The following is a 25274-nucleotide window of genomic DNA, read 5'->3' on the forward strand; positions in this document are numbered from 1 at the left end:
AATTGCCTCACCTGTTGGATTAAGAGGAACACTTAGGAAGGCCAGATTGTACAAGCCCAGTATGAACTCTAGCCTGAACATCACAGGGTTAACGCCCCTGTTCTTTCATGAAGTGTCCTGGGATCCTCAAGGACCTGTTCAGGAGTCAGGATCCGATGCACCTCTCTTCCCACAGAAGGCTCCTCTTACACTAGAGTCTCTGGTCACCACACTGGGACACCACTTAGGAGGGAAGAGCTCCACATACTGGTCCAACGCCAACACTTACAGCAACGAGCTGGTTTTCCTTGGAGGTACCGACCTGACCCAGCTTTGCTGAGCTTGTGAGACCTCCTTTCACAGAGGGGTCCTTCTCCATGGCCTCTTCCATTGGGCAGTAACGTCTTCTGCAGCATTGCCTTCTTTTGCTATGGTTTCTCATTTTCAGGACCTACTGTATTGACTCACTTCAATAAATTCAGACATATTACCTGAGGGTTCGTGGCTGTTTCCTTTGATATCCTCTGCCTCCGAATTCCTTCCCACAGATCACAAAGAAAAGAGCTTTCTTTTATTGGGAGATATGACAGGGAGCAGCAGAAGACTGTGTCCTGTTGATCGCTTTAAAGCACTTACATTTGTTCTCCAGTTTTACACACATTTATCCCACTACTGCATGGATTTTGTACAGTGGATTCCTCGAATCCAGCTGCTGTTTTCAAAATGTGTCCCTACAACACATGAAATACATTTTTGGTTTACTTTGGCAAGGTTCTAGTCCAGGCCGCTGTGCTCCATTCTTAGAAAGCTAAAAAACTCAAATTCTGCTATTGAGGAATTAATTGAAAAAACTGTATTTTTTTCCCCTCAATTAGTGAACATGTCTGTTAGAGCTTATTTGTTCTAAGTGCCCCCATTCTTGCTTAGACATCATTAAAGACCATGTGATTTCCTTTTAAATCTTGGAACCATGTGCTCCAATTCTTTATTTCTGGAGTAGATCAGACAAATGTCTTGTGTGTGCTAACAGGGGAACTTTTAGAGGAAAACGTGAAGAATCTCTTGGCTGATCACTATTTGCCAGAAGCAAGGACACATTAAGGGTGTCCCTTCATCTGGGTGTAAAAAAACAAAAAACATGTTTACTTTAGAATCACAGCATTTAGGACTCCTTGTCCCTGTTCAGACCACACTTGCCTGGGCTGCCCTTGTGCCAGAGTCGCAAAATATTTATCCGAGAACTTTCACCTTCACAGGATGAAGATGATGAATGTGTGAGATCCGGCAAACACAAAAATTAAGAAATGTTTCACAATGTTCCTGTGCAGATTTCATAACCTGCTTTAGATACCAGAGTGAATTCACCTGCTGATACACAAAAATACCATGTCCACCAGTGTGGACAGGCCAGTGCTTCAGTGTCTCATTCCTGAGCCTTGAAATTGACAGGCTGGAAAAAATAGCCACCTGCTGGCTAACCAACACCATTTCCAGCAGTTTTTCTTTAATGTCTCCCACTTATATACCAACTGGGCACAGACATGCTTATTCTTACAGACCAGCAGAAAAATGGAGCTTGGCAGCTAACAAAGTGACTATACTGTACAAATCCACATCAGAAAACACACATTTCCTCTGAACTGCTTTGGAGCATCTCTCTTCAGTGCTCTGTTCACTGAATTAACAGCGAGTATCAAAGTATCAAAGGAAAAATTACGAGCATGTGAATTTAAAATCACAGCTTCATAAAAAGTTCAACACACAATTTGAAATAGTGTGATCTTTCACATGACCAACTGGAGAAGAAACTTATTCTGATGAGTTTCTTTTACTTTCAGAACGCTTTTCCAATCTGTCATAGTTGAAACTAATCTCTTATGTTCTTTACATAGCCAAAGGGTAGGCATGAAATCTTAAAACTAAGGTTTTCATTATGAACACATCACGTCTTCACAATTGAAAGTAGTAAAGGAAGGTGTGACTATAGCACAAGCCATATTTCTTCACTCTGTTGGTATTTTCAACAAGATTATGTATTTAAACATAAATCCATACATCACAACTCCAATAAAGCTTAATTTCTTTATTCAAAATTAAATTTAGATAATGGTTCTGATCCCTTCTCAGTATGTTTATTAATTGATGTAAAGGCAAATGAAGCCAATGCAATCCTGGTGTTCTGTGAAATGAGTATAACCTTGTCAAACAGCATATTTTTCAGCCATGGTATAACATTAACAAAGCTGTGATTTCATAATTCAAATTTAACAAACCATCTGCTCGCTGTGTTCCAGTAATTAACTTTAGAATTGAGCTATGTATTACTAAAAGCAGGACGAGGGTTTCATTAATTAAAGCTCTTCATGTACAACAATAACTGTGCCTTGGTAAATCTAGAACTTTAAATTTTAACTCTATCCCTTTACAATTATATTAATAAGCTCTATAGAGCTTTTAAAAGCAATTATCCCAAGCGTCAAACACAGCAAACAGCAGACCTTCCTAGTTAATATTGTGGATTTCTGTTTTGTTTAATCATTTTCATAGGTGGTAAACTTCAGCTGTTCATTTTTAAAAATATATCAGGCACACGCTTTATTTGTTAAAACATTTTAGTTTACAAAATTATCTTATAAAAGAAGGCCGTTACTGCTGTACACATTTCATAAACCACCACTCTCTTCAGAAGCTCATGGACCGCTCTCTACTTACACATACTTACTCCCAATAAATATGGGAGCTACTTATTGCCTTTCCCATACGGCCACAACAATGCATTTTGAAGAAAAAGAACTCCAGGTTTGCTACAGACAGATCACACGGTTTTAATTAAGGAATAGTGCAGAGAGATATGATCAAACTGAAAAGACAGTTTTTGAATGCGATGTTGTTGCCACTGTTGTCCAAAGTCATCACCCTGCTTTCTGCTGCTCAGCAATCCTCTTCTCTCTCGCTCTTCCTCCCCTCCAGGCGAACCCCAAAGTCTCACTCCCACTCCTCCTCATCCCGATCAGGGTGGTCCTCCCTGGGAGGCTCCTGAAACTGGATATTGGCCAGCATGTCCCTCATGGCCACCATCAGCCGGTTCACTTCCTGGTTCAGTTCTCGCCCAGCGCGGGCCACTTCCAGGTCATCCTCGGCTCTGGCAGCGCCCTACGACCAACAGCTTTCGTCAAGTCACAGAGGCCTGAGCACCAGCCGAGCTGCCCCGGCAATCGAACACAGGAGCTTTCTCTGTGGTGGAGAGAGCTGAGCTGGGCTGGTGCCCAGGCATTCTCCAACACTCATTTTGCAGTTTTCAAGCCTTTATACACAGGCTTCTCAACAAGAAATATAATCTTGTGCCTTAACGTTTCTGAATGTCTGGTACGATAAAGGTTTAAAAGGACCTTACTGTATTATTTTTCTCCAGGAAAAAAAAGAGGCACATTTACATCTCTTCTTCACTTTCAGGACTAACAAAACCAATTTCAATTCTGCCCAAGGTGCCAAACCAAAATAAAAGCCTAGTAGTCCCATATTGTTTATATTGATATTGTTAAGGTCAAACAGGTAGAAATTCTAAAACAATAAGTGTGCAACTGCTTTTTCAAATGATTTTATTTTTCACTTTTAGTGGAGGGTCCAGAAAAGCTCTATGTATGTATAAGGAAATGATCATTATTACTTGAATTCTCTCCAAGTATTCTAAAATCAGTCCTTTGCATTTTGCAAAAGAACATTTTTATTTACTACTAGAACACCCTTCTTAAATATTATTCATATCAGAATCAATCACACTGATGTAAAAGTAACACTTCATCCCCTGAAAGCTATGGAAAATTCTAAATAATGATATTCTATGTCATTAAATGCATATTCTTTCTCTGCATTTCTACTGTGGATCAAAATATGTTGTATAACACGAACACATTGTGTAATTTATCTGGGAAACATTCAAGTCCAAAACCGCAGACACTGAGATTGCTTTGTAACTGCAGTCACATTGCATACTGTTAATAAATGAATGCAATTTTGAGATAACAGTATTTTTCATTTAATTTTAAATAGAAGGCTCTCATCTGCTTATGGATCTCAAGGCGAACGTCTCAGAGATAAGGAAAATGTTCCCCTTTATTACCAACCTAGCCTGCACACAACAGTGTACCTGCAGTGGCAACAGAAGCATGTTCTTAGTTTAAAGCTGGACATTGAGCTATTCCCCCAGGTCTAACAAGATCCAGTAAGAGTTCAGGTGGGCAGCTGCGTCAGCATGCGTAGGCTGCAAAGGAACAAGCAATAGGTTTATTCCATGCTGTTAAAAAAGAAGAAAGAAAACACAACGTTTCGGCCGAAACGTTGTGTTTTATTTCTTCTTTTTTTTCAGCATGGAATAAACCTATTGCTTGTTCCTATACAAAATCCAGTAAGTCTCACGTGAAAGTACTCTTCCAGTTAAATTCATAACAGTTAGATCAGTGCACAAGCTAACACAGAGAGGTTATTATTTGCTTTCTACCCATCCATTTTCTCAACTCTCTTCCAGTTCAGGACCACAGGGAAGACCGACACAAATATGTACACGCTCATCACTGTCTCTTTGGACTGTGGGAAGAAACCAGAGCACCTGGAGGGAACCCATAAACAGTAAATGTGGGGAGAACAAACAAACTCCACACAAGTAGACCCCCAGGAACTGAACCACAGTGCTGCAAGGCGCAAACAACTGCCCCACATGCCATTCATGTGCTTTCTGAAAAGGGACAATTCCCACCAAACCACCTCCATGTGGGAATGTGGCTCTCAGCCCTTCACCAATTATCTCATTAATCAATTAATGCGCCACATGTGAACCTGTACGTAATCAATAGAAGCCCTAACACCCTCTAGTGGCAGGTCAGATGTGAGCATGGTCCTCATTGCTGTTGGTGGCCTCACTTGAGTATTCGACTGTCACTGACCTGATGCCACAGCAAGGCTGAGGACAAGAGGAACACAGCCATCATGCTGTACCTTGTCCTCCACTAAAAACACATGAGTGCCTCTCATCAGCTGGGCTGCCCTCTGCCCCAGGCGCCTGTCAGGAATGGAAGCTCCACTCACCTGCAGGTTGAAGTTTGGCAAGAGAGAACGGAAAAACAGTGACAACGTGCTCTCGCTGGACGCTCCTCGATCGACTCTAGGGAGGACGAAGAGGAAACGAACATCAGATTTCTTTTGAAAAAAACAGCATGCTTACATGCACAGTAGTTTCATGGTTAGTGCTGCTGCCTCAAAGCCCTTGGGTTCTGGGATCGATTTTGAATTCTAGCTCCTTCTGTCCAGCATTTGCATGGTTACCCTGTGACTGTGTGGGTTTTCGGCATGCTCTCTAGTTAATTCCACATTCCTAGCACTTGCTGGCTGGGTTGACTTGACGTCTCTAAACCGTGTCTGTGCACTTGTGTGCCCTGTGATAGACTGGCATCCGCATCATACCTGTCATTGGTATAGGTTATTGTCCTGCCTATTGACCACGGATGATGATAAATTAAATAACGTCTGTGGCTCAGCTCTCTTCCGTAATTTACACACTCCACAAGAGGATAAGAAACACCAGTGAGGAGGTCAAATTTACATGATTTTCCTGTTCTTGATTGCAGGCTCAGACAAATCTGGATCTAAGCTCAAGCGCAAGAAGCAAGTTTCTTCCCAACAACAAAACTTTTCTTGTAGAAACTGTCAGCTCTATGGTGCTTAGGGCATTACTTAGATATGAAGGAAGCTCAGATAAATTAAAAGAAAAAACAGCCATATCACTGCTTGTCACAGCTGCTCTCAGCTGGGCAACAAATGGCCTTCTACATCAAAATCAGTTTGATTTTTAAATAGTTATCACAAGACCAAAGTAATAGCTTCAGCCTAGTGCCAGAAGCCCCATTAATACACAATACTTTTATTTTTTAAAGTAAATAGTAAAACGACTACAACCACATTGGTCAGGAAAGAGCTATCAGCTTGCTTCTGCAAAGAAAAGTACATTTAACACCATGACAAACAATGATCAGAGGATATAAACCTTGCAGGGGCAACTCTGACTAGTGACATCAGCTTTTCACACACTCACAGAGCAAACAGATTATGCAAACCTCAAACAGCAAAATAAACTTCCTGAAAAAAAGATGCCCTTTCCTTTCCTAGCAAAGCAAATGAGATAATTGATCATTTAATTCAATATACCTTGTAGGCAAAATAGGACCAAAATATATTTTTTTTTCCACTGACGACAGTGAGATGAAAGAGCCCCTAGTTTATACTTATGTAAGCAATCGTTACAAAATCCAATCAGATACACTGCGCCAGAGCTGACCTCACATCTGAGGAATCTGATGGATTCTTTAAACACTTCATCTTCATTCATAATTGTTTCTTAACGTTCAACACAATGACGCAGAGGCCTAAAAACACAACACATCTGCATGTGTCACATACGCACTGGACAATCCACAGTATGTGTTTGCGTGACTGCCATCCTATGTGAAAGTGAAATGTGACAATAAAGAAGTTTATATGAAATTGAAAGCTACAACAGCAGCAACAACTGTGTTCTGTGAAAGGGTATTCATTTTTAAAATGATTGTGAAGTACGAAAAAAATCAAATGTTTCAGAGAGTTTCGGTACAGTAAGACAGGATTCTTTTTGTTCCTGTGTTTTTAACTGCTTCTTTTCAAATATAAAGTCTGATTTCTGGACACTACATTTGTTCCCCAACCTGGAACTGTAGTTCCACAGTCCCATACACCTAACACATATGAAAAAAATCTCGTACAGCATGTAAAACCTAACGCGATTTAAAGTTTGGCCCTTTGTTTGCAGGCTCAAACAGTGTGGAGATATTCCAGAGACCCCAAGCAGAATCCCTTTTTTTAGGTTTAGCAAGTAACTGATTAAGATACTGATAAGTTATAATGTCTGTATATGGAAGAATTCACATCTTGCAATTATTGCTAGTAGAATGTATTAGCAGATGACCTGGTGTAACAGTGATGAACATCTCCCATTATACTGCAGTTGCATTGCTGAAGCAGATGAGATTGACGATAGTCAGTATTGTATTTTGACATCAATTGAATAAGTGAAGAAATAAGGAAAATTAAGGTTCAGAAAAACCACATGAAAACCTATTAACAAAACCTTTTAAACCTCCATACCATTGCAATCAACAATGAGAGGAATAATTTGCAAAGCATGTTATAAAACGTGCTGGTAATCACTGCCAAGTGTAAAACTACAATATTGTGACCAAATACCTTTTCACTTCACTTTGACACTCCGAACTCTCAAGTACAAAACTCCTGCAGCTCTTACACAGTAATGCACTGTTTTTAATTCTCGATCTGGCAAACTGCTTGTTGTACATATTCACCATGAAATGAAACATTCTAACAGCATGTCTACATTATTGCTTTACTTTTTATATGCTTAATATTGATGAAGGACCTCTCAAAGCTGACAAGATCCCCATTCCATCTCCTTCAGCCAAGATTTTACTGACCCATCTGTCTGCATCCATTTGCAGGGAATTCAGAACTTCTACTGTAGGAAGGTATCAGAAGCTCATGCTACCCTTTAACTTCAATCACACCTTTCCCCTCCTCTCAATGAATAAAAACTTCTTTTCAGACCTAGTCCATTCATTCACAGATTTTAGCTTTTCACATTTCCCCCGCAGATCACCCTTTGTTTGGAAAAACTCTCACCTGCTCTGGGATTTGAACTGGCAACCTTCCAGCCACAGGCGCAGATCCTGAGCCACAGAGCCACCACTCAACACTGAGTTTAATTTTTATGCTGTTGAGTGTGGAGTTAACCCTTATGTGTTGAAGACAACAGACAACTCGCACAGACACAGATCCCTTCTTAGAAACACACAGCTTGATCCACATGTCGTATGCAGAGTTACAGGCTTGGAGCCTTAAAATCTTTACCTTTCGGGCCTGGTGTAAGAAGCCATTGAATCCAGCGGAGGTAAAGGGTCGAAGCCCATCACTGGCTGAGTGGTCACTTCCTAAAAGGCAGCAAATGGGCAAATAATCAGAACGCAAGAAGAAACACTGTTCCCATAAACATGGTCCAGTTTTGTTGGAAGACTGAGTGCACCTCCAAGAGTCTTCGACAAACTTCATTCAGCCCTTCCCACCCAAGTTGTTCATATACATAAAACACAAACAGGGCTTGAAACCAGACGAATCACCATTCTTTTTCAACTGAAACATCTCTCAAAATTGTTACTTCTGAAGGTTTCCTTTAAAATGCGGGACAGTGACATTAAACAGAAACGGCAGAAAAAAAAACAAATGACAGGACCTTCTGCTATTTCGACTAGTTTCATGCATACAGTCCTTTTCTTTTGGGATTGTTGTGACCCCCTCCTTCCCCAACAAGAAAGGACCCCCAGAACGCCTATCGGGACGATCTGATTTTCTCCGATTCCTTCGTGCTGTTGAAGAGCCCAGAGCGAGTGCCCAAACCCTCCCGTCTCACCAGAGGCAGCGTGGCCACAGCCCCCTTGATCTCAGACAGGATGACGTGCCGGTGGATGTTTCGGGGGGCACTCTGGTACCTCAGCTTTCTCCTGCAAGTCATCAGGAAACACAAGACAAAGTGCTCTGTCAGTGCATCTCCCTGCCCTCCCAAGACACAGAGCCCCAGCAGAACACACATGACATACATAAAGATATCCTCATGGGAACATGTATTCAAAGATTTCACTTTTTCACAACACTACGAAGCCAAACAGTCTAAAGAGACTTCTAATTCCTCTTGGCACATAAAGTAAAAGGTTTGCAGCCAAGGGTAGCTGTTTCACCCACAGCTGCTACTTGTGTCCTGCCAGAGGAGTTTGTGGTGCAGCTAGGGATTGTAATAGGTTACTGTTACATGTTTGAATGTTTAAGTGATAAATACTGTCTTCACAAAAGGTTAGCTTTCAACCTTTAAGGCCCAAGATCGTGTGCTCTGAGACAACTGAAGCGGACTCACTGTTACACGTTTTACATGGACATACTGAATATTTCCCAAATTGTACGGAATTGACTGGCACCTCGTCTTAAATGTACATTTCCTGGAAACTCTTCCTCTCCTTCTCCCACGACTTTTGCATTTGGCTATGGATCTGTTTAACATGAAAGCTTGATCTTCAGTCATGGTGAACACATCAGTTAAGACTTGATGGTAACAATAAGGAAGCCGTCAGTAAATACCCACAGAAGCACAAAAGCACTACATGAGCTTCAAACTATTCATTCACATCTTCAAACCACTGCCAAGTTGGATAAACTATAAACCGCGGTAATATTTGTAGCCCATCTTTATATGGATTTCCCATGGAGCATGAATTTCCCACTTCTCCTGAGCAATTCTGATTTTTATAAAACCTACAACAGAGCTCCCCACTCATTGTAGAGAAGTACTGGGGCTCTGCAAGATCCAGCTGATAGTAAGAGTTGTGCAGCTACAGTAACAGCCTGCTAAACAAGTTTATCTCATCAGGCAACAAAACCAGTCAGGCTGAGGATTCATGATGCTGGAAGCAAGTCAGTTTTTTTTATTTTCTTTTATATAACCGTTCGGGGCCTAACACAGATTCAGCAGAGCTGGGAAACCCAACAGTGTGTGTACTATGCTTTGGGTTTGAAGGAAATTATGGTCAGATGCTTTTAATTTTCCTTGTCTAACAGTCAAAAACTGATTTTTTAGTTCTACCCAGGGCCCCTGTCTCTGAGACCTGTCGCCACTGGAGAGCCGGGCGGTTTCACAGCAGCTCACTTGCTCTCGGAGTCCTCCGCGAGGGACTTCTGGGAGTCCACTCTCCGCAAGACCTCCTTGACGTTCCCCTCCAGCCACACCATGACGCCCCCATCCTTCCACAGCAAGTGGCACCGGCCCACGAACAGCGACACCAGCTCATTCAGCGCGGGGGGCTGCCTGTGGAGGAGGGACAGAGTGCATGACCAAGACCCCAACGCTCGCATCAGGACCCGCCGCAGAAACTCCAGTTTGCAAACCTCCCTTCGTCCAGAATGCTGCTTATGACTCTCAACAGCGTTCCAACGGTTTTATTATGGATACATGTCAGGATCCTGCACTAAGCTAGGATGCAGTTGCCAGTCAGTGCCAGAGTACAGCACATGGGCCGATGCACAAAAATCTGGGGGAGAAAACAGCATCATTGTGGCAAAAACCACGGATTTGCTCAGGCTCTTAATCCAGGTCCCGACCAAGGCGTTTCTCGAAAAGATAAGGGATCCTGGCCAAATTTCCCCCTTGGCCTTTATCAATCATGGCCTCCTTATAACCCCACTCTCTGAACTGGCTTCATCACTCTGCTCTCCTCCCACTGAGAGCTGGTGGGGGGGGGGTGTACTGGCTCACTATGGCTGCCGTCGCACCATCCAGGTGGGAGCTACTCATCGGTAGTGGAGGGGAGTCCTCATTACCTGTAAAGCGCTTTGAGTGGAGTGCCCCAAAAAGTTATTATTGCAATAGACTGATAGGGTTTGTAATTGGTTTCAACCCCATACTAATCTGTGAGCTGCCCTCATGCAGGTGTGTTGCCTAGAATGCAACCAATGGATTAAAGCAGAATGAAAAAAGAAACACTGATCATGGACACGTCTGATCCAGTGTCATTCCCACCTTGCTACTCCTCATTAAGTTGGGAAGTTTTCAACCAGATATAATGAGGTTCTGCACATTATTAGACAGTTTACCTTGAAACAAGAGTTCAGAAAAAAGTCTAATCAAGCAGAAAAACATCCAGCAGACATTGTGGTCCACAAGGACAGGCCTGAGAAATGCTATCTAAGGCAATTTAGGGACTAAAAAATTCCAAGCAAGTTGGTTTGGCTTCGGATCGTACCTGTACCTAGTTACAACGTTCTTCTATCTAGCAGAGCTCTTGGTGAGCTTGACTAAGATGATGCAGAGCTCGGTGGGGTTGGAATGCGAGAGAGACAACTGTGAACTTGTCTGAAGCAGCACGTTATAACACACTGCAATAAAAGATGATACTAAAACCAAGGAAAGCAAGAAAGCTTTCATGGAAGCTTATTCAAATATTCCTAACATCCTTTAGCAGTGTCATAAAATCACTGCTAAACGATGTGTATCTAATTCAAACATAATTCCTGCAGTTTAAGATGTTTATCTTTCGCAGCTTGGGTGTTAAATGAGTTAGGATTTTGTCTAAAGAAATGGACACTGAATTTCCATGTAGACTATTTTAATCTCAATTACACCCATAATGATTTGTAAAGAAAATAAATCAAAATACTTAACACAGCACTGCAACACTTACGTACTACGTATCCATAAAGCCATTAGTACTAGGATGATAATGACAAAAACCGTAGTTGGTATATTGACGTTTTGGTTACCCTATTTGGCATTTCGGTCCAAAAAACTCATGTGAGGACACCGCAGCGTCGGGCTGTACCGTGCACAGGTCCAGCAGGGGCATCAGAACTATGGGCAAACAGAACCAGCAGTGAGTCACGGGAACAAGCAGCAGGCGCTTCTACAGCAGGACCTTCGCAAGCACACGCAATCAAACACGCGAGGGCTCGTGGAAACCCATCACGAAACACGCAACACTTTACACTCCCTTACTGGCAGCGTCCCACTTCGTGTCTGCCAGGACCCTAAAGAAAATGAAAGCCGGCTTTGTCCCAGGCAGACCCTCCACAGACAGGTGCACGTAGGCAGTCCGAGATTCAGGCTCACTCAGTCACTATGGATAAGGAATTGGAGGAGAGACACAGACCCTCTCCCCCCCACCAGACTTATTAAGGCTTGGACAGGACGTCGTGGTGAAGGCCTGCAGTCCAGTCAACGCAGATGCGCTGCAGGCAGCCGGAGGCACTGGATCAGTGTTTGCGGAAGCTCTTTGCACGAGAGAAGGACAAAGCCCTGCCTCAACTCCAGACCTGGGATGCTGTCCGTGTGGAGTTTGTATGTTCTCCCTGAGTACCACATGGGTTTCCCTCCAGGTGCTCCGATTTCTTCCCCTAGTCCACTGGTGGGTTAACTGGTTTCTGATAAAACTGGCTCTACATGTGAGCTGTGTGATTCTGTACCCTCCCTTGCGCCCGAAGCTTGCTGGTATAGACTCTGGCTCCTCCACAACCCTGAACTGGAAGAAGGGGTTAGATTGTGCACTGATGTTTTCTTCTCCAGTTCTTCAGTACACAGCATGAGCACTATATTTAATTAACTAAATGACAGCAAAATGGAGATAAAATAATTTAATTAATAAAAGCTGCATAAACTGCACTATAGTGATGGAATATGCTGTTTTTGTTGTGTGTTGTGTTGTCCATGCTATAATGCAGACAGCAAAGACAGAAATGGCGAAGGAGCTGAGGAGCTCGAGTTATTGGCACAACAGACAGTAACATACGTTACACAAGCAGAAGGCACATGTTTCAAAAGCAGAAGTGATTCAACTTAAGTCCCTCTCTAAATAGGCTCTTAAAGCTGTTTGCCATTTTATACCTTCAGTTTACATATTCATTTTATATACATGCAATACCTATCTACCATGAAAATCACCTGTCAAGTGATTTCCCAGTCCCGAATTTGCCTTTTGAATTTCTTTTGCACCAGTCTCCTACGCTAAATAACATCTCGCTTTCCTTAAATAGAACTGACAGAATACCATCACTGGGCCTTGGAGATCTACCCTTCCTGCTACACACACTGTCTCCTCCTGGAATACTGCAGTATTCCATACAGATCTTTGTACATATATTTGCAAAACCTGGTTGGCCTTTTCAAAATCATTTCTCATCTCTATTTGGAATTCATTACATCCTTTTTCTCTCGTGGGATCCTGTGCGGTTTTTTTCGGAGATTAAAGATTATTTTATGCATTCCAAGACAGCAAACAACCGCATGGCCTCAGAGAATCCGCACTCCTCCTGCGCCCTCCCGGAAAGACTCACAGAGAAGCGTCACTCCTCGTCACGCAACTCACCGCTCGGGAACATGATCAGAGCGCTCTGGAGCAGCTCGTCTGACTTCCGTTTCATCCGGGTGCTTTCTTCTGGGCTCACGTCATCCTGAAGGCTGAGGAAGTAGTAGGAGAGTGCAAGCGAGCAGGCAAAATTCGGGAGCTGGGACAAGTTCCTATGAACCTGGAAGAGCAAAAACAGCGTTGCACCACACAAACAACTTATAAAACTTAAAGAATATGACTACTTCTGTCATATCCTCTAGTGTAACTGAGAAAATGCAGTTTGGAGGACAGGGAAGAAAAATAGTTCAACCCTTCAGAAGACTGAAAGCCCTGTACCAATGACTCGTGACAACGCCTTTATGCTGCCTCTCATTTTTAAGAATGCTGATGTCTCAGGACTGTTTTCACCATCCTTAAATATGCCAATTTCAAGGTGTGCAATTCGAAATGACATATAAGACCTAAACATAACTGTGACTTGCACGAGAGGTATTCAGGGCTCACAAACCTACTATACAGCAGCATATCTGCTGTTTAAAAGTACAACAGTACAGGGAGCAAAGGTATACAGTACCTTTTGTTTAGATTCTTGTTGGAAGTTGTGCATATCAACTGATAGAAAAATGACCATAATGCACAGCAATAACAGTTTAAATTATGGGGTTATGGGGGGTTCCTTGATCACAAATTGATAAGAATGTTCTGTCAATTAACAGCCAGGGCAGGACAGAAAAGCAAATATTTACTACATAGTAGTTAATAAAAATTTCAGGCAGCATTTAAGGTGCAGGATGAACTACATCATAAAAATACAGGTTGTAGTAAAAGGGGAATGAAGATGGAGTTGAGCACGTGAGTATCTCTAAGACTCCATACTTTCATGTGTTGATATGCACATATCTACATATATATATACACTGTACGATATAGGTGTATTCAAATAAATTACTACATGCTTAGTCCTTTAATGCCTTTCTGTAATACCAGAGACAACAGAAAGAGCTTAGAAATGAACACTGATTTATAATGGGTGGTTAAACCTATAGTGATAGTTCAATTAATGATGTGCATTCAGATTTGCACACAAAAGCAAAGATGACCAGCTTTATTCTCCCTCCTTACCTCCCACTCATCATACAGCCTGATGAGGAAGGAATACTCTCGCGCCCGCAGCGACAGGAAATCGATCAGAAGCAGCATGCACAGCGGGTCGTTATCAGGATCAAGACTTTGAAGGAAAAAACGTTGAAGAGTTCTCAGTTGCATAGGACACCAATGAAGCTGCTGATTAACATGTCTGAGCTGAATGATGACATTTCAGCTCTTGCTGATCATTGCTGACATCAGAATTCATGTACTGTAGTTCAATTAGGATCTCTAATTGCACATTACAGACTAAGCATCAGAAGAAACTTACCACTTTACTTAAACAGAAGTGTTTTAAAAGAATAAAGTATATAGACAATGGATACTGATAAAATGCTTTTAGCATCACTTTGATTAATTGGTCTCTCCAGTGATTGTGACTGGTGCATAAGCACTTAATGGTTTCATTAGTGAGGATTTTGACTAAGCATGATGAGGTGATTTAACCTGTTGAATGTCAGCCCTAGTGGAAATCAAGAAAGAAAAACACAGAAAGGTAGCAATATGCCCTTGTGACACATTCGCAGCCTGCAGTTTCTCACACAGCAAGACATTACAGCCAAACTGTCCAGCAACGACAGGCCACAATCTCACAAACGTACGACACCTTGACAGCATCTTCATCATGCTAAACCTTTATGATTGGTTTCGTACTGCCAGCTGCACAGCATTCGAAACACCAGGTCCCAACAGCTAAGCAGTTCAAGTGTACAGTTTGTTCAATAATGTCAGTGCATCTACTACAATAGATAGATTTTTTGATAACGCTATGTACGTGTTGCTCTTACAAATGACAAATTACTTTTGATGCTCTTCAATTAAATAATCTTCAATTGGAATCACAAACCTGATCATCTACTCTAATGAAGCATCTACATTATACAAGGGGAATATTCAAAACTTCAAAACGCAAATATCATTATAAAATATCACTGTGCAACAGTGCTGCAGTCCAGTTCACTGCTAACAGTGCAGAGTCACTCCACATAGATTCCGTACTGTTTCTGAAAACAACAATGAAGGCCCTGAAGTCAAAGCCCTTACAGTCAGGGAAATGGTATTTTGAGATGCCCGACAGTTTTTCTCCAGTTCTTTACAACAGGAAATTACATTTTTTTTTAAAACAGAAAATGAGAAACATGGCGCTCCAGTCACAGCTCACCTGAGTATGAGTTTACAGAACTCCAGCGCAGTGCGAGGACACCCTCTCTTCTCCAGGAACATCATGTGCTTGTACAGGGCCAAGTAGAACGCCCTGGGAGGCAACGAGAGCAAGACTTCAACCCCACGTCAAACAGGGATTCAAGCCCCCTTCAAAGATCCGTCACTGACCAAGATGATAAAACTCTAATAATAAAAGCTGTCTGACTGAAAGAAACTCCATCAATCACACAGGAAAATAAGGGAGGAAATGCTGCTTGCTGCATTTAAAAAAATAAACTAGAATGTTTTCCTAACATGTGGCTGCAGCAGTTCCAGACTTCAGCATGCAGAATCTTACACCAGTCCCATAATGACTTCATCAACTCCCACTGCAGAAGTGACATTTAAAAGAATGAAGCTCTCCCCAAATACCGGTACAGGATTCTAACCGAAAGCAGCGATTAACGACCGGAGGCAGACTCAAGACTCCATTGCACACCTGTTCTCTGGCCGCAGATAATCAAGCCTGCATGTTCCCGAGGTCAGGCTGAAGATGGGGTGGAATGCACATTCGAAGCTGTACAAAGCTCTTTCTGGAAGAAGAAAAAAATATTGCTTAGCAAAAAAAAATATTTTTTTTTAAGTTTTGATATAAATCACTGCTTTATTTTAATTATACTTTTTATCTAGAATAGACTAAATGAAAGTATTTTGAAAAAATAATTAACTCAACTTGGAAATAAGGCCTTTCGTTTGCATAATAATGATGTCATGTAATGTCTGCACTTCTGAGTATTACTAAGGTACAATATACCGAATATGTACATTGAAAAGCCACCCTCTTCCTCTGACCTAAGAGGTCGCAAAACTCGCAAAACGAATACGCTCTTTTCAACACCCAGTCTTTGGCATTACAACATCTCTACCATCAGTCTAAACGGAGGCTGATGATGCGAGACTTTAATCTGACTACTTTCTTAATGCAGAAAAGCCTGGAACAAGTCTGGCTTCTTCCCCATGTGGAAATCTCTGTAGGGCTATCCTGGTATTCTGACATGATTAATAACAGGATATGGAATAAGTACAACACCCCCTGGTGAACAGAAAAAACATTATTCTTTTATGAAGTACAGTTAACTAAGTGTTCAATAGCATCTGACTTCCCAGTATTTTATGAGGTTTCTGTGATTCCAGTCGTTATGTGCTGTCATTTTTACTAACCTAATATACTATACAAATATTTCCTGGGGAAAATATTATTTCTGAAAAGTGCCTTTCATGATACATTTAAGAAAACATTGGAGGGCAAGTACACCAGTAGTGCACAGGTTTCAGTGTGCAAAAAGGATTTCGGAGAACACTAATTCATGTGCAATTTTTATATTCCCACATAACCCTTAACCCTCAGGAGTTGCTGGTCACGATGAGTTAAAAGCTGTTGAATAGATGATCTTTGCTCAGTAGTGCTCTCCAGCAGACTCTATGTACAATGAACATCAGTTCCCATTTCCAAGTCCCGAGAGACAAAAGCAGCTCTTCCCCAGTTAAGGGAATTATACTATATAGCTCTTTTACAGGATGTGTACTTCTAATAATGGAATATTCTTTTTTTCATCCTTCTTTGCCAGTGCTTAGTGAAATCTAAGGGCCAGGACCATACTGGTCAAGAGCCTGTAAGGGACGTTCACTCTCTCAGAAATTTCATGCTGTGCTGTGGAGAATCTCCACATTACTGTGGCTTCATACAGAACACAGCACACAGATCTCTTCAAAGCAGCATGTCACCAGTGCAGGTATATTATTAAAGACATGTTTAACAGGCAACTTTATTAATTTTTCAGGAACAGATCAACTCGCTTGTAGCACCACGGCAAGAGAACAACAGATTTTCCAGGTGCAGTATCTTTATTCCATCCATTTTTAACTTTATTGCACTTTTACATTTCACATTTAATCGACATTAAGCTCTTCTAGTTAGTATTGAAGAATTATCCCAGTTCTGGACCTGCTCAGCTTGCACAGTGCCCAGGCACTGTACTGCTAGCTAACACATAGCACAACACCACACCATTCTCTCCTCACCTATCAGGTCCCTGGCCATCTCCTGATCCTCCTGAATCCTGCAGACATCCGAAAGCTGCAGCAAGGAGTCAATGTGATAGGGGTTCATCTGCAGCAGGAGCTGCAAGACAACACGCACATTCAGAAGGAAACCGGGCACTGCGGATACATATTACTAGAGATCTAAGAGTTGCCTTTTAAGAAAACAGCACAAATTGCTGACAACTACTGTGCAATAAAGGAAAACAGAAAGAGAAAATGTTTATTTTGAAGACTTCTTTCTATATTCATGCCTTTTGTTTTACTATTTAGCAAACGCCATACTGAGGAAATCACCACGGGACCTGTGCAACAGCACCTACCACAATGTTGTTTGGATCCATCGACTCAACTGCGTCCAGGAATTTGAACTGAACTTGCTGATAGTCCCTGCTGTGTTCAAACGTGTAATACTGGACTCCATCTCTTGTCTCCAGTAGACTCATGGAAATACCTAATAACAAATGTAGGAGATGCAAGAAGTCAGTGCACTTCCGCAAAGGTTATAAATGAGTTCCAGAGAACACCCAAGTAAACACATATAGTGCATTTTCCTGTAATGCACAGGATTAAATCATTTTCAGGAAGTCTGAAATGACTGAAATGTACTTAGACATTTTATGGCCCGCACACAGTCTCGATCACCATCCAGGGACTAGTGTTAGAATGAAAGGATGTGCAGAAGTGACAACTGCATATGCATTAGAACCTAGCAGCAGTATGAACATCTGGAATCTGATCTCATTAAACAATTTATACAAAACAGTGACACATCCTTTCATTTGTGGTCTGGGTTAAGACTTTAGAAACTAAATTTGCAGGTGCAACAGAGGCCTGATACCCCTGGTGGTTCATCAAGTGAAAAGTTTTGTACAGAGTGAAGTCTGAGCATGCAATCTGGAGATCAGAGGGTCAGACTGCACACGCAACGCAACAGCAGTTGTGCCAGGTCTGAATGAGCTACTAACACAGACCCCATATATGTATTAAAAGCAAGTAAAATAAATAATTGAATAAAAGTTAAAACATGACATCCTTGTATAAATATATAACCCTAAATGGGTCCACCAGACCTTATGATGTTTATATTAGAAAGTTATTTTTATTTGTAATCTTTGTCAAACCTCCCCCCAAACTAAGTTACATACAATTGTTTCCCTTCACGGAAGCAAGGCCTTAATGTCTGATGAATACCACAGCATGCTTGGACTCTTCATGTTTGGGGTTTGGTTACTGAGCCTTTAACACTGCATGGCAGCCTACATAACACTTAAGATAATGTTTACATTGTGATGATGTTCAAGGATTCAAAGTGTTTTATCTTGTGACCCAGTTCAGGAGGAAAATAACTCCTCAATGGGGTCTCTCATGAGGCAGCCCTAAAGATATTTCTTTATGTGAGAAAATGGCATTTCTGAATTCTATAAGGCTTTGCCCATGCTGGTAATATTGCTTCATAGAATTAGACCATTGTCGGTTACAAAGACGGGCTGAGGGAAACGGTCTGCAGTGCCTTGAATGGCTGCCTTTGTAATGACAGAGGGGATTCTCAAGGTACTGCTTCACACCGATTAGTTACGAAATGGGGAAAAAAAACAGCCAGGGACACACACAACACTAAAAGGAAATAGTTTTCCACGGCCTGTAATTCAGGAGACTATTAATCTTTAAAACGGTCATGGTTAGGCAATAACTTTTATCTGCCTGTTGAGCTCAATTTCTTGTGTTTTAGTCGGTTTTGTTCAATAACACACCATGACTTCTTGCTATTAGCATTTAATGGCAATTAATGTCATATGTACGACATAGAACAGGAAACACTCCTAAAGCCAGAAGCCCCGTCTCCGGCGGGACTCACCGGGCCTTGTGAAGCGTGGCCAGGTGTTTTTGAAGACAGTCATCCAGGTGCTGCGAAGGGCATGCCGCTGCCTTTGTCTCGGCCTGTCCAAGGAATTGACACTCAGCAACACTAGACGCCACACAACAAGCGCAGATGCTTGGATACGAAGAGCTCTTTCGTGTATCAGATTCTGCTAAGTCTGTGCAAGAATGGAAAGCCCAGATCACTGCAGCTGTCCTCCAAAATACCTCCAAAATGAGGAAGACATGGACTTTTAGGTAATTGCTGGTAACTTAAAGAACCACTTCCTTCATTTTATTAAGCAGTCATGGCCATTATCTAAACCTAGATGATTATAACCAGCCACTTACATACAAGGGAGACAGAGTGACTGGGCAGGAAAGAAACTGTACTTCCCGTCTGAGGCTGATGAATCAGAAACTAGCACTCAGCTCCCTGAGGCCAAGTCAGCAAACTGAGGAGCTGGCCTCTGGCAAAGGACACAGGGGCTCAGTGAAATCAGCTGTGGCCAGGGGGCTGCACATAAATGGAAAACATCCATCCATTTTGTAATCACTTCTTCCAATTCAGAGTCGCAAGGGAGCCATATCCTGTCCCAGCAAGTGACTGGAACAAGGCAAGGTACAGCCTGGATGAGACACCAGGGCTCCCAGAAGCCAGTTAACCCACCCGTGTACATTTTTAAAATGTGGGAGAAAGCAGAAGCACCCAGAGGAAACCCAAGCGCACACGGGGAGAATGTGCAATCTCCATGAAGAGAGCACGCCAGGGCTCTAGCGCTGTGAGACCGCAATCTTGCCCACCGCGCCACCATGCCGCCTGGAGAAATGTGTGAGCCGGTTAATTAAAGGGGAACATTAAAGTCATCAGTTACCCGCAACGATAAAAACAGTCCTACCTTTGGTCCCCTAAAACGGCCCGTGCCCCAAAATATCTCTTCAGCTCCGTCTCTGGATTCAGATTTCTAGTCGTGAGGTGGACAGCAGAAGAAAAGGCACGAGTCAGGACTGGCAGCTCTCTAGGGAGTCGTGTAAAACAGGTTCCAAAGCAAACGGGTCGCAGCAGCAACACAAACATGGCAGAGCACGTTCGAGGACGAGGGGGACCGTCGGCCTTCCACCCTCAGAGACAGCCCCCGCCCCCCCGCCCCCCCGCGGCGCCCGGGCTGCGCTCCCGGCGGAGCTCACCTGTGCTCCACGTGCAGCACGGGCCTGCTGGCGGCGCAGCTGGAGCTCTCGCTCTGGTAGCAGAGCCCGTTGCTGGTTTCCATGGTCTCCAGGAGAGCGTCGATGTCGCCGGCCGCCCCCTCCGCCTGCTGCTCGAGACACAGGGCTGGGCTCAGGACTCGGTGGCCGCCTCAGCCCACGAGGAGCTAACGTTTTGTCCATCATAAGCGAGAGACCAAAAAGGCAGCCAAGCAAACACGCCCTCTAAGGACGATCCGATGGGACGCACAATTCGACTTATCCCCACCAAGGCCCTGACTAACGCAAAACTGCGACCCCAGGACCTGCTGGAGGCCTGTGGTTTGAGAGAGACTCCGCAGCGATGCGGTCATCAGGTTTTGGGGTAGGAATGTAGGATTGGTCCAGGGCTCAAGAGTTTTGATTTAATCCACACCCGGGCACTGGTCCTACAACAAGCTTGTCGACTTCAATGTTTAACTTACAAACTCAACTCACGGAGGATATCAATTTTTTTTTTTTAATGTAATGTAGCTTTAATTGTCCTGATTTGCAAGCGCATCTGATTACCCATTTTTAATCAAAACGGAGAGACAGAGAGAGGGCTAACATTTTGGAAGGTGTGGAGGAGGCTGAAATTCTGACCTGACTGTTCTCTGGCATGCTCTTCTTCTTTTTCTTCTTCCTCTTCCTTGCTTTCTCACTGCCATTGCACTGACCAAAACAAAGGCATCAACTTCATTTTTCAAAGGAAACAAAAGGTGAAATCCAAGACAAAAATCCTTTAACCAATCCTTACACAGATTGACTCAGCCAAGGAGCTGAAATTCTTAACTACTTTCATGGAAGGTTTTGTTTTCCATTTACAACAAAACGCTCTGAGGACACATTAGAAGATAGCCCATAGCTAAAATATTTACAAGGTTCCTTTAAAAACATTACATTATAACTGCTACAGTGCCTTGCGAAAGTATTCGGCCCCCTTGAACTTTTCAACCTTTTGCCACATTTCAGGCTTCAAACATAAAGATATAAATTTTTTATTTTATGTGAAGAATCACCAACAAGTGGGACACAATTGTGAAGTGGAATGAAATCTATTGGATTTTTGAAACTTTTTTAACTAATAAAAAAATGAAAAGTGGGGCGTGCAAAATTATTCGGCCCCCTTGCGTTAATACTTTGTAGAGCCACCTTTTGCTGCGATTACAGCTGCAAGTCGCTTGGGGTATGTCTCTATCAGTTTTGCACATCGAGAGACTGAAATTCTTGCCCATTCTTCCTTGCAAAACAGCTCGAGCTCAGTGAGGTTGGATGGAGAGCCTTTGTGAACAGCAGTTTTCAGCTCTTTCCACAGATTCTCGATTGGATTCAGGTCTGGACTTTGACTTGGCCATTCAAACACCTGGATACGTTTATTTGTGAACCATTCCTTTGTAGATTTTGCTGTATGTTTGGGATCTTTGTTTTGTTGGAAGATAAATCTCCGTCCCAGTTTCAGGTCTTTTCCAGACTCCAACAGGTTTTCATCCAGAATGGTCCTGTATTTGGCTGCATCCATCTTCCCCTCAATTTTAACCATCTTCCCTGTCCCTGCTGAAGAAAAGCAGGCCCAAACCATGATGCTGCCACCACCATGTTTGACAGTGGGGATGGTGTGTTGAGGGTGATGAGCTGTGTTGCTTTTACGCCAAACATATCGTTTTGCATTGTGGCCAAAAAGTTCGATTTTGGTTTCATCTGACCAGAGCACCTTCTTCCACATGTTTGGGGTGTCTCCCAGGTGGCTTGTGGCAAACTTTAGACGAGACTTTTTATGGATATCTTTGAGAAATGGCTTTCTTCTTGCCACTCTTCCATAAAGGCCAGATTTGTGCAGTGTAAGACTGATTGTTGTCCTATGGACAGACTCTCCCACCTCAGCTGTAGTTCTCTGCAGTTCATCCAGAGTGATCATGGGCCTCTTGGCTGCATCTCTGATCAGTCTTCTCCTTGTCTGAGCTGAAAGTTTAGAGGGACGGCCAGGTCTTGGTAGATTTGCAGTGGTCTGATACTCCTTCCATTTCAAGATGATCGCTTGCACAGTGCTCCTTGGGATGTTTGAAGCTTGGGAAATCTTTTTGTATCCAAATCCGGCTTTAAACTTCTCCACAACAGTATTACGGACCTGCCTGGTGTGTTCCTTGGTCTTCATGATGCTCTCTGCGCTTTCAACAGAACCTTGAGACTATCACAGAGCAGGTGCATTTATACAGAGACTTGATTACACACAGGTGGATTCTATTTATCACCATCAGTCATTTAGGACAACATTGGATCATTCAGAGATCCTTGCTGAACTTCTGGAGTGAGTTTGCTGCACTGAAAGTAAAGGGGCCGAATAATTTTGCACGCCCCACTTTTCATTTTTTTATTTGTTAAAAAAGTTTCAAAAATCCAATAGATTTCGTTCCACTTCACAATTGTGTCCCACTTGTTGGTGATTCTTCACATAAAATAAAAAATTTATATCTTTATGTTTGAAGCCTGAAATGTGGCAAAAGGTTGAAAAGTTCAAGGGGGCCGAATACTTTCGCAAGGCACTGTATGTGCAACAGATATTGTGGTGTCTTTAAATTGATCAAAATTATTTCAGTTATCACCACACCTAAAAGCACGTACAATACACCGCTCATTTCTGAATCTTTAAAAACATTAACGTGTATTAAGTCTTGTACAAGCTCGATTAAATGAAACATTTATACTCTCGGCTCGGACTAACCACTAAACGAGGATTAACGAAACAAGGTTCAAGTTCGGCTTCATTTACGAAAAGCACCAACACAGGTGTCCACACAGCTCGGCGACACCGGTCTCTCCTCCGAGTCGAGGGCAGCACCCAGCCCGACTGCTCACCTTGTCGGCCTCGACAGACTCGCCTCCCGTCTCGGTTTCTCCGCGGTCACTCTTCTCCCCGGCCTCCTCCTGCAGCCTGGAGCCCAGTTCTCCCCCGGGGCCGCTGTCCGCCTCATGTATCTACAGACAGGAGCACAGACAGCGCATCTGCAGCGGCACGACCCCGCAAACCAGGCCGAGAAACCCGCTGCTGTCAGGAAACCCCCTGGGCAAATATAACCGTGCTGAAAGGGCAATGCTGAGAGGGCACTTAGTCCACCTCCGTTTGTACTTTTCCCACATTGTTATTTTTATTGTCACGTTACGACAGACGGATGACGTGTGCCAGATACCGGGGTAACATGGGAGAGACAAACGGGGAATATCCCTCAACAAGGGATCAGAAGGGAACCAACTGGGACAAAAACGTTCTTCTGCACATTCGATTTATGAAACAGTTCTCCTAAGCCTTAGTTTTATTCAAGTGTGGACATCTCTAGGTTAAAGAGCCTGGTGTGAGCCTTTCACAAGAACGCCTTTACGCTAGTGAATGTTAGTTTAGCTTCTTGGGTGTTATTTGCGCTCGGATATTTATGTTGAGGGATGTGGGTAACAGCTGTCCCGTTTAAACAAACTCATAGCACTGATGCGGCCGTACGGACTGGTGTTAAAGCCCAGTTTAATTTTGTTTCGTGCTGTGAGCAGCCTCACCAGCTCAAAGAGGTTGCTGATGTTTTTTTGCGTCTTGTTTTTCTTTGCTTTCCGGTTGCTGCTCGTTTTGGCCGGTACCAAAACACACGGGTCAGGGGCTTCATCGTCATCGTCATCGCCATCGCCCTCCTCCTCCTTCTCCTTCTCCTTCTCCGCGCCCCAACCGTGCAGCAGGAGGTCTTCGAGGTGCAGGGGCTCCTGGCCCCGCTGTTTCCCCTTCAGCCTCCGCAGAGCCCGACTCGACATTGCCCCGGGATGTCACGACTCCGCTGCTCCCAGTTTGCACAACCTGCAGACAGACCCTCGCTGCGGTCTCACCGGAAGCCGGCGAGTGGTTCCCTGGAAGTGACGTCATAGAAATACGAAGGGCGCTTGGAGACAAACTGTTGTTTTTGCAGCGTTTCGCTGTAATGCAGCTGATGTGGAATATCTTTCGTTTTATTTGGTTTCTTCGCGCAGTTAGAAGAAACGCAGTAAGAGTCGACACCAACATTTACATTCACGAGACCTTATCTAATGGAATACAATTAATGATGATGAAGAACACAAAAACATTAATAATATTATTAAGCACGAATAATAATAATAATAATAAGGATGACGATGATGATAATGATGATAAATCTCTCAATCACTTATGTTGTGTGAAAAAATAATGAATGCATTTACTTGTCACGCTTAGTCGCAGCTATATCTCCTACTTGCAGCCCACTGATGCTCAGTAGGTGTGAGCCTGTTCAGTACCTGGATGAGAGACATCCTGGGACACCTGGGAAAGCTAAGGTTGCTGCTGAAAGAGGTGTTAATGGGTCCAGCAGGGGGCGCTCACCCTGCAGTCTGTGTTGGTCCTAATGCACCAGTATAGTGACGTTGAGACTATACTGTAAAAAGGCACTGTCCTTCGGATTAGATGTAAAGCCGAGGTCCTGACTGTCTGTGGTCATTAGAAGTCCCACTGAGTTTCTCAATAAAGAGTAGGGGTGGTGTTACCCTGGCATCCTGGCCAAATCTCCCCCTGACCTTTACCAATGATGGCCTCAACTGGCTTCATCACTCTGCTCTCCTCCCCACAGAGAGCTGGTGTGTGGTGAGCGTACTGGTGCATCGTCCAGGTGAGGTGGGGCTACACACTGGTGGTGGTGGAGGAGAGTCCCCGTTACCTGTAAAGCACTTTGAGTGGAGTGTCCAGAAAAGCGCTATATAAAGGTAATGAGTTCTTAAAGGTCAAGTGCTGGATGACGGGTTCACCACCAGAGGGAGCTACTTCCACAGCCGCTGACGAGGATACTTTGGCGTGTT

The 25274-nt window shown here is 43.2% G+C and overlaps 1 protein-coding gene across 2 annotated transcripts; it reads right to left on the reverse strand.

The window, feature by feature from the left end:
* Positions 1 to 2779: 2779 nt before the first annotated feature.
* On the reverse strand, positions 2780 to 24309 carry tcf25 (TCF25 ribosome quality control complex subunit). 2 transcript variants are annotated; one of them, XM_088613545.1, is made up of 18 exons: positions 23976 to 24309; positions 23286 to 23405; positions 21036 to 21104; positions 20394 to 20521; positions 20105 to 20170; positions 19204 to 19286; positions 17669 to 17799; positions 17328 to 17427; positions 15745 to 15838; positions 15265 to 15357; positions 14079 to 14184; positions 12975 to 13134; positions 11377 to 11464; positions 9767 to 9925; positions 8483 to 8573; positions 7927 to 8006; positions 5062 to 5137; positions 2780 to 3132 (listed from the first exon to the last, which is right to left on the reverse strand). In XM_088613545.1, the coding sequence occupies exons 1-18, from the start codon at positions 24219 to 24221 to the stop codon at positions 2965 to 2967; spliced, it is 2058 nt and encodes a 685-aa protein (XP_088469671.1). In that variant the 5' UTR covers positions 24222 to 24309; the 3' UTR covers positions 2780 to 2964. The 2 variants fall into 2 exon arrangements, 1 of the variants encoding a protein (XP_088469671.1); XR_015928630.1 differs by lacking the exons at positions 2780 to 3132; positions 5062 to 5137 and adding exons at positions 3395 to 4240; positions 4920 to 5061.
* Between the last annotated feature and the right edge of the window lie 965 nt (positions 24310 to 25274).

This window comes from Lepisosteus platostomus, chromosome 20 (assembly GCF_059453375.1).
Source record: "Lepisosteus platostomus isolate fLepPlt1 chromosome 20, fLepPlt1.hap1, whole genome shotgun sequence".
In the NCBI taxonomy this organism is placed as follows: Eukaryota; Metazoa; Chordata; class Actinopteri; order Semionotiformes; family Lepisosteidae; genus Lepisosteus; species Lepisosteus platostomus.

Bases quoted from the DNA above. Each gene is read 5' to 3' on its own strand.
- tcf25 (XM_088613545.1), bottom strand. From the start codon at position 24,221: ATGTCGAGTCGGGCTCTGCGGAGGCTGAAGGGGAAACAGCGGGGCCAG. The intron at 11,465-12,974 runs GTGAGTTGCGTG...GTTTGCCCATAG, and splicing joins TCTGATCATGTTCCCGAGCG to TTCTGATGCCCCTGCTGGAC. The intron at 8,574-9,766 runs GTGAGCTGCTGT...GATGACTTGCAG, and splicing joins GCGGAGGACTCCGAGAGCAA to GAGAAAGCTGAGGTACCAGA.